General features: G+C 43.0%; 1 protein-coding gene across 1 annotated transcript; it reads right to left on the reverse strand.

Annotated features, from left to right (window-relative positions):
• Positions 1–9,341: 9,341 nt before the first annotated feature.
• Positions 9,342–12,961, reverse strand: LOC105469955 (proline-rich protein 23C). The gene has a single exon (XM_011721602.3). It carries the CDS (start codon positions 12,382–12,384, stop codon positions 11,593–11,595), a length of 792 nt encoding a protein of 263 aa, XP_011719904.2. The 5' UTR covers positions 12,385–12,961; the 3' UTR covers positions 9,342–11,592.
• Positions 12,962–14,383: the final 1,422 nt, after the last annotated feature.

The following is a 14,383-nucleotide window of genomic DNA, read 5'->3' on the forward strand; positions in this document are numbered from 1 at the left end:
AGAGGTACAACCAGATTTTTTCCCATTCTTCCTTTTCAAAATCAGGAGTTAATCATTGATTTTATGTAATGGCCTCATAAGATTGTCTCCAGAGATTTATTCTTTGAGGGTTTATATAGGATTATAACTTTGGTGAAGGCTGATTGTTTGGCATAGTAAGTTGCTAGAGCATTTCCTATAGCTTACACATTATCTATTTTTTCCATGAGCTTCAACCTTTATAACTACCTCTCCAGGAAGTAGGGGTGTGTCTACAAATTCCTGAATTTGTTGCCCATTTTTGGTGGGGGTTCCGGTAGGGCAAGAAACCCCCTTATTTCCAAAGCATCTCAAAGTCAGGTACTACTCCAAAAGCATATCTGCTATTTGTATGTATGTTTGCTTTTTCGTCTTGGGCTAGTTGTCAAGATGTAGTAAATACAGTAAGTTCTGACATCTGGGCTGATTTTACTCAAAGAGAGCTTAGATTAGTGACTGCATATCCTGGTTGATAACCTCCAGTTTCGGTTTTGAGGTATGAGCCATCAACAAATAATATTAGAAATAATATTAGGTCAAGGTTCTCTAGAGGAGTCTTTAATCAGTCTGAGTAAGGTACAGAGAATTCCTTAAGGAAGACAATCTTGAGGCTCCTTTTCTTTTTCTTTTTTTGCTTTGAGACAAGGCCTCACTTTGTCACCCAGGCTAGAGTGCAGTAGCTCATTGCAACCTTGACCACTTGGACTCAAGTGATCCTCCTGCCTCAGCTTCCTGAGTAGCTAAGACTACAGATGCAAATCATCATACCCAGTTAATATTTCATTTTTTTGTAGAGACAAGGTCGGGTCTCAGTGTGTTGCCCAAACTGGGCTCAAGTGTCCTCCTGCCTTTGCCTCCCAAAGTGTTGGGAATATAGGCATGAACCACCACACCCAGCCTCCCTTTCTTTAGGTAGAGGCAGAAGAGAGGTAGGATTCAGAGTGTTGCTGTGGTGAATGGTAATGTTGGAGGCAATGAGTAGTAGAATTTCATAAGATATTAAGACTGGGCGCAGTGGCTCATGCCTGTAATCCCAGCACTTTGGGAGGCCAATGCTGGTGGATCACTTGATCCCAGAAGTTCAAGATCAGCCAGGACAACTTGGCAAAACTCTGTCTCTACTAAAGAATACAAAACTTAGCCACACGTGGTGGTGCACGCCTGTAATCCCAGCTACTCAGGAGGCTGAGGCAGGAGAATCCCTTGAACCTGAGAGGTGGAGGTTGCAGTGAGCTGAGATCACGCCATTGCACTCCAGCCTGGGCAACAAGAGTGAAATTCCGTCTCAAAACCGAAAACCAAAAACCAACAAACAAAACCCCAAAATTAGCTGGGTGTGGTGGCATGTGCCTGTGGTGCCAACTACTCCGTAGGCTGGGATGGGAGAATCATTTGAGCCTGGAAGGCAGAGGTTGCAGTGAGTCAAGATCACACTGCTGCACTCCAGCCTGGGTGACAGAGCTAGATCCTGTCTCCAAAAAAAAAAAAAAAAAAAAAAAAAAAAGAAAAAAAGAAAAAAAAAGAAGATATTAGTTGGCTGGCTGAAAAGTGTTGTGTATTCATTCTGTGAGTAGTAAGGTCTGTACTGCATGAGGAACCCTAAACTCAGGTGGGGAGGCTAGAACTAGCTCAGCAGAAGCTGCAATAAATTTTTCAGGTGTTAGAAAGCAATTGCCCTAAGACAAGAGGGATGAGCCTTTCAAACTGGGTCAAGGGTGAAGCTATAGTAAACAATGTTTCTGTTCATTTTGTTTTGGTTTTGAGAGTTAGGGGTAGTAGAGGACACAAGTAAGAGTAACTAACTAGTTCCTGGTTTCATCAACAAGGCACACTAAGCACTGAGCTGACCATTTTAGTGATGTTTAGAACTTGCCTTGAACGTCTAACAAAGTCCCCATTTATCGTACATCAAGCAAGTCCCCTTTATTTTATGCTGTCAGGGTATCAACCTGGTTTTTAATGTAAGATCATTTAAAAAATTATCCTTGAAGTTAACTTCTCTAAAGGATCTTTTTTGTTATTTTTTTTAAGTGTAGATTTAAAAAATACTTTTTGCAACAGTTTTAGGTTTACAGAAAATAGAGTAGATAACAAGGAGTTTCCATATACCATCCCGTCCCCAGACAGTTTCCCCTACTATTAACTCTTGCATTCCCATGAGACACTTGTTATAATTCATAAGCCAATACTGACGCATCATTATTAGCTAAAGTCCATAGTTTACAATGAAGTTCACTCTTTGTGTTATACAGTTCTATGAGTTTTGAAAAATGTGTAACGTCCTATATCTACCATCATAGTATTATCCTGAATAGTTTCATCCCCCTAGAGGTCCTCTGTGTTGCACCCATTCACTCCTCTTTTCACCTCCAAACACTTGGCAGCCACTAATATTTTTACTGTCTCCACAGTTTCATCTTTTCCAGAATGTTACATAGTCAGAATCATAGAGTATGTAGCTTTTTCAGATTGGTTTCTTTCACTTAGTAATAGGCATTTTAAGACTTCTCTGTACCTTTTCATGATTTGATAGATCATTTCTTTTTATGGCTGAATAATATTTCATTGTATGGATGAACGACAGTTTGTTTATCCATCTACCTATTGAAGGACAGCTTGATTGCTTCCAGTTTTCGGAGCAATATGTTTTTAGTGTTTCCTGTCAATTTGTGTTAAAACCCAAGGGCTTGTCCAGATTGCTTATTCACAAATAGACAAAGAGATTTTTGTAGTTTGGGATGCCTAGAGAAAGAGGCTGCTGAACGTCTTTTTCAGGTTACAGAAAACCTGTTCGCTTTTGATTTCCTTAGGAGAGGGTCTCTTACTGAGGACTTAGTCAATTCATAAAACGGTGTTTCAATCCTAGAAAAATTTGGCACTCATCGTCTGTAATATCCAGTTAAACTCCAAAATACTCTTAGTTGTCTTTTGTGAGGGGTCTAGAATATTTTTGGATAGTCTTTAGCATATCAGTAGAGAATGGTTTATCTTCCTCAGTTAGGTCATGCTCTAAGTAATAGATTGTGGTTTGGAAAAAATTGTGACTTTTGAAACACGTATGTTTCTTTTCTGATAAGGCTAGGGGCAACTAAATGGAATCCTTTTTACAGACCTCCTTGCTCTCTGAATAAAGTAGGATATCATTTACATATCGTGTCAGAACTGAATCACAAGGGGACATTTTAGGTCTTTTAAGTCTTGATTGAGGACCTGGGAAAATTGGAGGGGGCTCTAGTGAACTCCTGGGGTATGACTGTCTAAGTACATTATTGTCCTCCTTAGGTGAATGCAAAAAGGTATTGACTATCCTGATTGAGAAGTACACTGAAAGAGGCAGAGCAAAGATCCAATACTGTGAAGCAAGTAACTTCAGGTGGAAATTTATGACAGAATAGTATTTGGGTCAAGTTCTATCAGGAAATGAAGTATAATGATTTTGTTGATGGCCTTGAGGTCCTGAACAAATTGAGTCAAGTTCTATCAGGAAATGAGGTATAATGATTTTGTTGATGGCCTTGAGGTCTTGAACAAATTGGTATCTTTGTCGTTTTGTTTCTTTACTCGGAGGATGGGAGTATTACAAAGGCTAGTGCAGAGTATGAGAAGACTTTTGTATGTAAGGCCTTCAACCATAGGTTTGAGCCCTTCCTTTGGCTTCAAGGGATATTGGAGAAGTTTGAGTAATGGCTTGGTAGGATCTATCTGAACTTTAATAGGTTCTGCTCTCATTGTTTTTCCTATGCCAGTGAAATCTTTAGCCTGTAGAAGGTAATGGAGTAGTGTCAAGATCTTTATCTGGGGTATGCATCAAATAAAATAGAGAATGCAAAGGTATATTCAGAACAAACACAACTTGATTATAAATAGAGGAGTCCTCTGGAAACTTAAGAAATAATCCCTCTGGTGTGCATTTATTTTTGCAATCTCATGTGTAAAGTATATCTCTCCTTATTAAATTTGCAGGTGTATTATCACAGAACAAGAAGGAATATTTCCAGGCAAAGGCCCAAGGGTTACAGTTAAAGGCTGGGAGATAGGGAAAATTTGTGTTATTTGAAATGCCTGCCACCTGTGCAGTATCGTTACTCTGAAGAAGAGAGCATGAAGGCACACCATTTAATGTAGAAATGGTAGCCCTTGCATTAATTTTTATTGGAAGTGTTTTGGGTATGGCTTCTAGGAGACTTTAACCTACTTTTCAGGGGTTTTCTGAACTGCGGGTTTTTTATGGAACGAGATATCCTGTAGGTCCTCCAGGACAGTCCAATCAACTTTTGCCATCTAGGATTTAGCATCTGTGGTTCTGACCCATATGTGTATGAGTTGATATAAGTCAGGTAATTCTGGGTCAGATGTACCCGAAAGGATTTTAAACTATTCTATGAATGTTTACTAGTCTTGTCTGAATTTAGGGAAACTTATAGCTCTTAATTCTGCTCAGGTCCAAGCTTTAAATTCTCCAGTTGTCTGAATACCTGGTTCATGGAGGGATGGGTCTTAAGAGACAACTGGCATTTTAGGTTTTGGAGAAAGTTGTTGGGAAAAGGTAGGGGCCTGAACATGGACAACTGGAGGGAGGAGTTGATGGAGGTATGGAAGGAGAGAGATTGGAAGGATAAGGGGCAGAGGGAGATCTGGATATAGGGAGGGAACTGGTGGATGAGGGCAGAGGATTTACTAGGGAAATGAATCTAGTTCATTGTTGTTAAATTACACATTAGCTTTGGCCAAATAATCTTTTAATGAAGTCATTTTTGATTTAGAGTTTCATTGGAGACCTCTATGTAAATAAAAATGCTGCTCATTAAACCTGAGAAATCTCATTTCCATTCTTTTTGAAGACATTTAATGAGAAGAAAAAAAAAACCTGCTTCTTATATGTGTTCTCATTTAGAATCCTAATTCTGGTCCCTGTCTTTCTAAATGGCATAATTTTACCAAGGGTGATGTGAGCCTTTAATGGCTACTGTGGAGAACATTTAATTTGAAATCGTTCATTATTAAATTTGCAGGTGTATTATCACAGAACAAGAGACATTAAAGGCTCGCATCACCCTTGGTAAAATTATGCCATTTAGAAGGACAGGGACCAGAATTAGGATTCTAAATGAGAACACATATAAGAAGCAGGTTTTTTTTTTTTTTTTTTTTTTTTTTTTTCTGCAAGAGGAGAGGATTTGGGCTCAGACAACTCCATAAGAGATGGTGATGGTCAGCAAAATGTGGTGCTGGTGCCTCAGTGTCAGAGTCTCCCAACCTGATAGTCAGTGCCTCTGAATGTGGACTGTGGTAGATGGAAAACCAGAGAGAACGCTCTTTCTGGATCAAAGCCAAGCTCTAAAAACAAAACATAAAAACAGGAAAACCTCACCCACTTTTATTGATAATCCACAGAAAAATTTGTCCAAATGGAAGCTTGTCTGGTGAGAACTACAAACTCATCAGACTGTGAGACTGGCTCAAACAACAGGTGTGTAGAACCTATGACTGTGTTGTACCCTGCAATTTTCTTTCTTGTGACAAACAACACTTTTAGACCATACAACACAAAATGGAAACACAAAAGTGAGTGAAAGGAGATGAAAAGAAATGGTTTGATTCCATCAAAGCTGCCAAACAAATGAACTGATAACAAAACGTGGGTACCAAACTGAGAGTAAATGGACAGGGAACTCAATGCAAAGAAAGAGTTTAGACCTAGTGTTGACTTACCATGCTGGGCTGTGTGGACCATATCTCACAAAAAAATGGAAAATAAGCAAAGACCACACAAATGGGAACAAGCAGAGGCAATTTATTTAGAGCTTGCTATAGCAAGGCAGTTAGCCCCATCACTTGCGTTTGATAGAGACTTACTGGCAGGCAGGTGAGTTGGAAAATTTTATAGTGAAAAAGGGGAAGACTTCAGGTATGTCTGATTGGAAGTTGCTGGCACAGGGAAGCTGTATGTGGACCAACTAGATGTGGGGCATCCTACGTGATTGGTTGGTTTGTGCACCTTGTATCTTAGGCATAACATATTTGGCTTTTTCTGGTTGGTCCTGAGTTGGAAGTGAGGGTGAAAATTAGAACTCCTGGCAGGTGTTGAACAAATCTGGACCATTTTGGGCCAGTTACTGCAGAGACTGTGGTTTGGCTTCTGGGATAGTTGCTGCAGAGGTTGTGGGTAAGATTTTTACTGTCATGTGTGGTCTGGACACTGTTCATTTGTATTTTCAGTCTCTCAGATCCTATTATCCACTTGGCTACAAAGGAGTCCAGCTCTCTAATGGCATTTCCTGCCCTTACCTTGGCCTACTGGGCTTCTCAATGACCCTGGTGCCTCTCTAGGGCATTTGTTTGTTACGCAGTGTCCCTCGAGGCCCTTCCACACATCATAGTAGCTGATGTATTTGATAGCCTTAGGTAGTATATCCACTGTATCATATCCACTTCTCTGGACGTTTTGATCCTTTTCTCTGCTGTCTGCCTTGGCAGTTATGGCATTCCTACTTAGTGTGGGACATCTTTTTCTCTAACCGTGCAAGATCCACCCATCAGATTGTTAGCACTGTCTTACAGCATCCTTGCCAGGGTGTTAAATCATGTATATTGGGAGACTGCTTCTAAATTGATACACTCTCCCTTCTCTAGGCTGACATCTAGCACTCTCAGTCTTATACTTGACTCATGCTGGTATATGTTAGGTAACACTCACAGCAATTCTAGGGCATACAGAGCCCCTTTCCTTAGTTACAGGCCAGTATTTCCCTGGCTGGGTTATAACATGCTTTAGTTACTGGCCTGAGGCAAAGAGAGGAGGTGAAGGTAGTTCCTAAGGTGGGTGCATGTTATCTTGCTAGGCAGAGGCTTCTGCATCATCTTATGCAGGGGTGGAGTGCCAACCTTTAATAGAGAGGAGTAGGCCACTTCTGCAGGCCAAGAGGATGGAAGGGAGTTTGGGATTCAAGATATTCAAGTGAATCTACTTGGTTATTTTCATCCAACGTTTCAGGGCCCGATCTGGGCTGGGACCTCACCATTACAGACTTTCCAAGTTTGAGAATTCAGCCTTTATACCGCCACTATCCTTGCGGTAAATTCTGGGCCAGATCCTCAGTTGCTTTCCCCCCTATTAGCTACAGGAGATGAAAAGCTATTTGTATGCTGCCAGGGAGAATGTCTATATTTCATATTTGGGTTTTATTGGTAATTAGTCACCGTCCGACTTTCACTTTCTTTCTCAAATGCATTTATTGTCCCCAAAAAAGCTATTCAATTCCCCATTATTTATAACTATCATGCATATAATTACTCTGTGCCCCCAATTTTTCTAATGCCTGGGATTCTGCCAATGCCAGTATATTGCCTTCTTCCAGAGTCCCAGTTAGTTTGCCATTGATTAAGATCTTATCTGCTTTCCTGTAACACGCCATGGGCTATTCATGCTCCATGGTTCAGCTCTGAAATCCAGTTTAGTGGCTACTTCCTATGACGACCCCTGGCACCAGCTATCTTAAGTTGGCTTGGGAAGACTTTGCCATGGAGATATGCATGCAGAAATTTTGGGGAACAAAGAAAATATGACAGGACAGATAGAGGAGTTGAACTGGGATGCAGCTGCAACAAAGCCTCAGCCAACTCACTGAGAGCCCTAGAATTGGGATGATTCTTCAGAGTTGTCTCAAAGCAAGTGAGCTGGGCCTGTATACCCTCTACTTGAACAGTTATTGGCATGAATTATCCATGGAGGCTGAGGATAGTTGGAGAGCAACTGAATTTAGCTGCTAATACTCCCAGCGGTCTTGATGGGGTTGGGACTATGAACAGTCCAGCCCAGTGTCACTACTGCATTGAAATTGGAAGTTGGGCCATGTATGATTGCTTGAGGATGGGAACTGTGATTTTTGGGTTGCAAATCATATGAGATGAGCTCCATAACGTCTGGCTCTGAGTCTTGACCCTTAGGGAGCAAGAAAGAGGCAAATGTAAAATTCAAATATGGAGCAGACATGCCTGTAATCCCACTACTTTGGGAGGCCAAGGTAGGAGGATTGCTTGAGCCCAGGAGTTTGAGATCAGCCTGGGCAACAGGGAAGATTCTCTCTACAAAAAATAAAAATATAAAACCCTAGCCAGGCATGGTGGCACATGCCTATAGCCCCAGCTACTGGGGAGGCTGAGATGGGAGGATTGCTTGAGCATGAGAGGTCAAGACTACAGTGAACTGTGATCATGCCACTGCACTCCAGCCTGAGAGACAGAGTGAGACCCTGTCTCTACAAAACAAAACAAATTTGGAACAGAAAATGAATTCACATTCAAAATATGTCCACATACCAAAATTTTTGCCCAGGGGAAAATCAGTGTCATTAAATGCTACCAAATAATTGAAGATGTTATGCCTGAGGAATTATAATTATTGAGCTAATTAATATAGAATTTAAAATAAGAATATTTAATTCTTCTAGAGATAAAGGAGGAGATAACATCTGTGAAACTAGAAACGTTTATATGACATTGACTAAAAGTTGTGAAATAAGAGCAAATAGATATAAAAAACCAAGTAATCAGAAGTCTTGAAAATGAAAAATGCAGTATTTGAAATAAAGTCTTATAAAGAACAATAAATGAATTTTGAAAACAGACAGTGACAGAATCAGTTAATTGGAAGAGCAAAAGTGTGCTATGATACAGGGTATGAAAATATAGATATTAAGAGATCTGGGAGAGGGCATTGATTAAGCAGCACCATTTCTGTTAGGAGTTTCAGAGATTGGAGAGAGGTTTAAACGTGCAAGAGATATATATATTTTGAGATCTTATGGAAGAATTAATTTTCCATCTATAGAAAGCTCACTGAGTTGCAGCTGCCAAAAATCTACCAAAAAACACATCAGGTTTTGTGAAACCATAGGGCATCAAAGTCAAGAAAAATACTAGTGTAAGCAGCCTAATCCTGTCAAAGGAATGGCAATACAAATGACATCTTCTCACCTGCAACAATAAATGTCATGGAAAATAACAGAATTATCTTTAAAGTAGTGAGAGAGTATAGGATTTATTTTAGAATTCCAAACCCAGCTACCATACTACAAGTTTGAAGGTGTAATTGAAATATTTGCAGACATACGAACCCAAGATTTACCACATAAACCATAGCTGAAAGAATTCTTAAAAAGTATACCATGGAAAGAAGACAAATGAGGCCAGACTAAAGGAGTGGAATGCAAGAATAGAAAGTGAGCAAATTAACTGGTAAAGCATGTTGGAAAATCTAAATAATAATTGTTGATGTTCAACAGAAAAAAAAAAACAACTAGCATCTCATAGGGTTTAACTTTATCAGCAATAATTTATTTCATTACAAAAATGAGGCAAAACTGGCAAAATAATGACATTTTAAAATTAGTGTGTTATAAACTATCACAAGAACAGAAAACCAAACACCGCATACTATCACTCATAAGTGGGAGCTGAACAATGAGAACACATGGACACAGGGAGGGGAACATCACACACCGGGGCCTGTCGGGGGTGGGGAGATGGGGAGGGATAACATTAGGAGAAATACCTAGCGTAGGTGACGGGTTGATGAGTGCAGCAAACCACCATGGTACATGTATACCTATGGAACAAAACTGCACATTCTGCACATGTACCCCAAAACTTAAAGTACAATAAAAAAATTAGTGCTGTATATGGTTATGTAAAACAAACAAACTAAACATTCAAAAAAAGGCAAAAAACAAAACAAAAAACAACCCAAGGTGGAGTTAGAATCATATAAAATACTGTAGAATAGCAGAAATGCAAGGATACTTAGTAGTTAGAAATTAACACAAATCACCATGAGTTGATTCAAAAAGAAATTACAAAAAGTCATCTTATTCATACAGAAAAAAAAGTTTCTTAAATTTTTAACATTTAAAACCTTAAATGGACCCTGCAGTTACTGCCTTTCTCCTTCCACTTGTGTCTCCTCAGGTCCTCATAAAGCATCCAATTGTTTTAAATTGGACCAGCCCCAAAGCCTGGTCTCATTAGCACTCTTGCCAGGTTTCTGTACATACTCTCGCGGCCCAAGGTTCCATCTAGCTATTGTATCATATTATTGTATACACACAAATAATTAAATGTCAACATTTAAAACAAGTTGATAACATCTTTGTAGTAACTTAGGCAAAAACAAAGCAAAAATTCAACACTTTTTCATGATCTGAAAGACTGAAAATTAACTGCTTCAATAGATTACGGGTTATCTAACAACCATGTAAAGATCATACTTTATGGTAAAATTTAGAAGCATTAACACAAGGCATAAAACAGGAATGCCCGTATTAACCATACTGTTCAACCTGGACTTGAAGTAATATCCAATATAAAAGATTAAGGAAAAATAAGATGTAAGAAGTTTGTCAAGAGACAATATTCTCATTATTTGGAGATATTATTTTTATCAGTCAATCGAGAATCTATACATACGCCATTAAAGAAATTCAGTAATTGCGTTTGATACAAGATCAATTAGGAAACATATTATTTCCGGCGGGGCGCGGTGGTTCATGCCTGTAATCCTAGCATTTTGGGAGGCTGAGGTGGATGGATCACCTGAAGTCAGGAGTTCGAGACCAGCCTGGCCAACATGGTGAAACCCGTCTCTACTAAAAATACAAAATTAGTAGGGTGTGGTGGCGCATGCCTGTGATCCCAGCTACCTGGGAGGCTGAGGCGGGAGAATCACTTGAACCTGGGAGGCGAAGGGTGCAGTGAGCTGAGTTTGTGCCATTGCACTCCAGCCTGGGCAACAACACTCGTGTCAAAAAACAAACAAACAACACACACATACACACACAGAGTCTTAGAATTATAAGCTTTTCCAGGATAAAATAATTATATTAAAAACATACAAGAAGTAATGAATGAAAAAGAGCTGGCTCTAATAGTTGGGGGAAAATAAAGCCCAATAACATAAACAATTTGCTAAGCCAATCATGAAAAAAGGGAGGGTACATGATCATTATTTCCAGTTGTCTGTTTTGCAAACAACAAACATTTGTCCAGGTACAACTATTTGCAAGCTCCCCCCAAAGGGTTCAGGCCACCATAGAGAAAAATTCCATGGTGAGAAGATGGTCATAAACTAGCCCAGAGACTAGGGCCAAAACCCGTTAAACAAAATAAATGTAATTATTTTTAGTAATTAACTTGGGAGAAAAGGCGTGCCACGGTAAGGTGCTGGGGAAAGGGCGGATTTTTAGAGAAAATTGCTGGAACTGAGGTTTAAAGCAAAACCGGGGGAATGGAGCTGCCTAGGGGTGACTTCCATACAAAACAGGCCCGATGCAGCAATCTCACAGTCTGAAAGTAGACTGTATTTCAACTAGCATAGTTTTATGCCAAGGAGGATCTTTTTTTCCAGACTTTCTAAGTCAGCCACTGATCCAAAATTCTGCAACGCAGCCTGTATCAAAAAAGCATCTATCCGTCATCCACTCTCGGAGATCCTTGTAGGTTGCACAACATCCACACAACGGTTATCAGGAGACAGTCGCCTGGAGCCCAGTAGCGTGGCAAGGGATTATGGGAGGCAGCTCATTCCTGGAACAGGCGTCTCCGGGCCTTGCACGGAGGGCGCTCTGGGAGCTCCGGGCGCTCGTGGGGACCCGGACTTGGAGAGGGAGGTAGAGGTTGGAGAGGTGAGCTGGGGACAGACTCCAGAAGGTGGAATTCCGGGTCGAAGATGGGGCTTGGAGAGCGTCTCTCTGAACTGGGGTTGGAGGCCGGAGCACAGGGCCCTGGGATGGGGCCCTCCCGATAGGGGCTGAACATACTTCTAGCGGAGGGGTAGAGCCCAGCGGCTGAGCCGGATGCGGAGTCCATGCGGAGCTCCGGGAATTCAGAGTCCGCGTCCTCCTCGTAGGCCTCTTCCTGGGCAGCGATCTCTGGGACAGATGCGCAGAAGACTTCCTGCTGGACGACGACGTCTTCCCCGTGAGCGCCCAGGAAAACGTCCACTTCCAGGCCGGCAGACGAGTCGCCCTGCGCTCCTGAGCGTTCGTCGACGGAGCTTAGGAGGACCTCCGGGATCAGGATGAGGGTGTGTCCACCAAGAGACACTCGCAGGACCGACATTGGCGCGAGCTCCAGCACCAGGTCGACGTTCTCCAGGGGCACACGCAGGGCACAGCCCGCGGCCAGGACCACCACGGAGGTGAGCGCGTCCACGGCCGGGATCCCCGCCGGGTCTTCCGGGCTGGGCGCCGCGCGGGGTTCGGGGCCCGCGGGCTCCTCCAATCGGCTGCGCTTGGCAGGGCCTGGTCCTCCTGGCTGCTGTCCCCACCAGGGCGCAAGGCAGGCGCTGGGACTGCGGGGCCGGCTGCCCATCACCTCGACGGCGCTGCGGACGGCGCTCCTGGGCCTGGCAGAGGACGTGGGGGCAGGGGGCGCGGGCGGCGAAGTCCTCTTTGAGGTAGCAGGTGTCAGTGGTAGGCGAGGCGGGTTGGGACGGACGGGGCTCAGGACCGCGCGACGTGGGGCGAGTCCTCGGAGCCCTGGGGGCGCCTCCCGGAGATCGGAGTCCGTGCTACTGGTGGAGCCTCGCACGCTGTGGAGCTCAGCCTCGAGCGCTGGAATCTTGGGCCTTCCTGACGCAGACCCGGATGCACACTGCAAAGCCAATTATGTTGTAAATGACGGCAGCTGAACCGAAGTCGCAAAATGTCACGCAATCCTCCGCCCCCTGGAGGACCCGCCCTAGAGGCGGAGGTACCCCTGCTGCCCAATAGCGGTGGCTGTGGTTGGTCGGTCACGCTGGGGAAATACTCCTACGGGCCGCTGGGGGGCCGAGCATCTGTACCGCTCTAGGGCCTGGCTTCCAGTATCAAGTTCTTGTCCTTTGCGTTGACCTCAGACGCGGAGCTGCAGACCGATTCAGGTTCACTTAACACTGGTGGAGGGCCCAACCAGCACACCGAGTCCTAAATCCATCCTCCCAGGCCCCGTCCCGGAAGTGCCCTGTGCGTTACTGTTGACGAATAGTGGCGTGCGTTTTTCGGTTCTCCTAGCGTGTACATCGATGTAATATCTTTTTAGGGGTCTTGGAAGGGAGAGTAAAGCTGGGATCCTGCGTGACGATGGCAGCCCCTGCATTATCTGTTTATTACAATAATTGGTACTATAGTAATTAAAGTCTTCCCTTGATATCCCTGGAGGATTGGTTCCCAGACTCCCGCATGGATACCAAAATCTACAGATGCTCAAGTCTCATATAAAATGGTGTACATTTGCGTATCACTAACATCCTTCCACTTATTTTAAAGCATCTCTAGAATACTTATAGTACGTAATACAATGTAAATACTATACCCCTGGTTGCTACACAGATATATATATTTATTATATAGTTTGTTTCTGAGATGGAGTTTCATTCTGTCGCCCAGGCTGGAGTGCTGTGATGCAATCTCTGCTCACTACAACCACCATCTTCTGGGCTCAGGTGGTCCTCCCACCTCAGCTTCCTGAGTAGCTAGGATTACAGGCACGTTCCACCACACTTGGCTAAGTTTTGTATTTTTTTGTAGAGACAGGGTTTCGCCATATTGCCCAGGCTGGACTCGAACTCCTGGGCTCAAGCTATCCACCCGCCTTGGCCTCCCAAAGTGCTGGGACTACAGGCGTGAGTCACCGTGCCCAGCTTTATATATATATTTTTTTATTGTGTTATTTTCCATTTTTTCCCGAATATTTTCGGTCTTCTGTTGGTTGAATCTGCGAATGCGAAACCCGTGTTTCCAGAGGGCCAACTCTATTATGCTACAGTCAGCTGAAGTATGGTTAACTTTATCTAATTTGACCTGAACTACAGCTCTGAGGTCTGTTTTAGCCCAATTTATAGATGATGAAAATGTCATGCAGAAAGGTTAACCAACTTGGCCAAGAGCCAGGAACTAGCAGAACGGGGTCTGGCTTGTCCAGCTCCATTTAAGGTGATACACCTACACAATGTCAGCGTTTTTGACCTGCCTCAGCTGAAAGGCACCTCTGCGTGGCATGTCCAGGCGGTAAAAGGGAAGGTGTAGCTCTGTAGTAGGACGAGCCGCAGACAAAACTGCTCGCTCCGGCCGAACAAAAAACCTCTTCCTTCTTTAATCCGGTGTCTGAGGAGTTATGTCTGCGGCTCTTCCTGCTACATTTCTTGGTTCCCTGACTGAGAATCGAACCTGGGCCGCGGCGCACCGCCAAATCCTAACCACTAGACCACCAGTGTTAATAGGAGAAGATACCTAGCTCTGAGTTTGGAATAGGTAATATTTTCAAGTGCTTACGGGGAAACAAAGCATTTCCTGACATCCTTGCTAAGCATGTGATGTCCCACCTTGGCGGG

The sequence above is a fragment of the Macaca nemestrina genome, chromosome 2, assembly GCF_043159975.1.
Source record: "Macaca nemestrina isolate mMacNem1 chromosome 2, mMacNem.hap1, whole genome shotgun sequence".
NCBI lineage: Eukaryota > Metazoa > Chordata > Mammalia > Primates > Cercopithecidae > Macaca > Macaca nemestrina.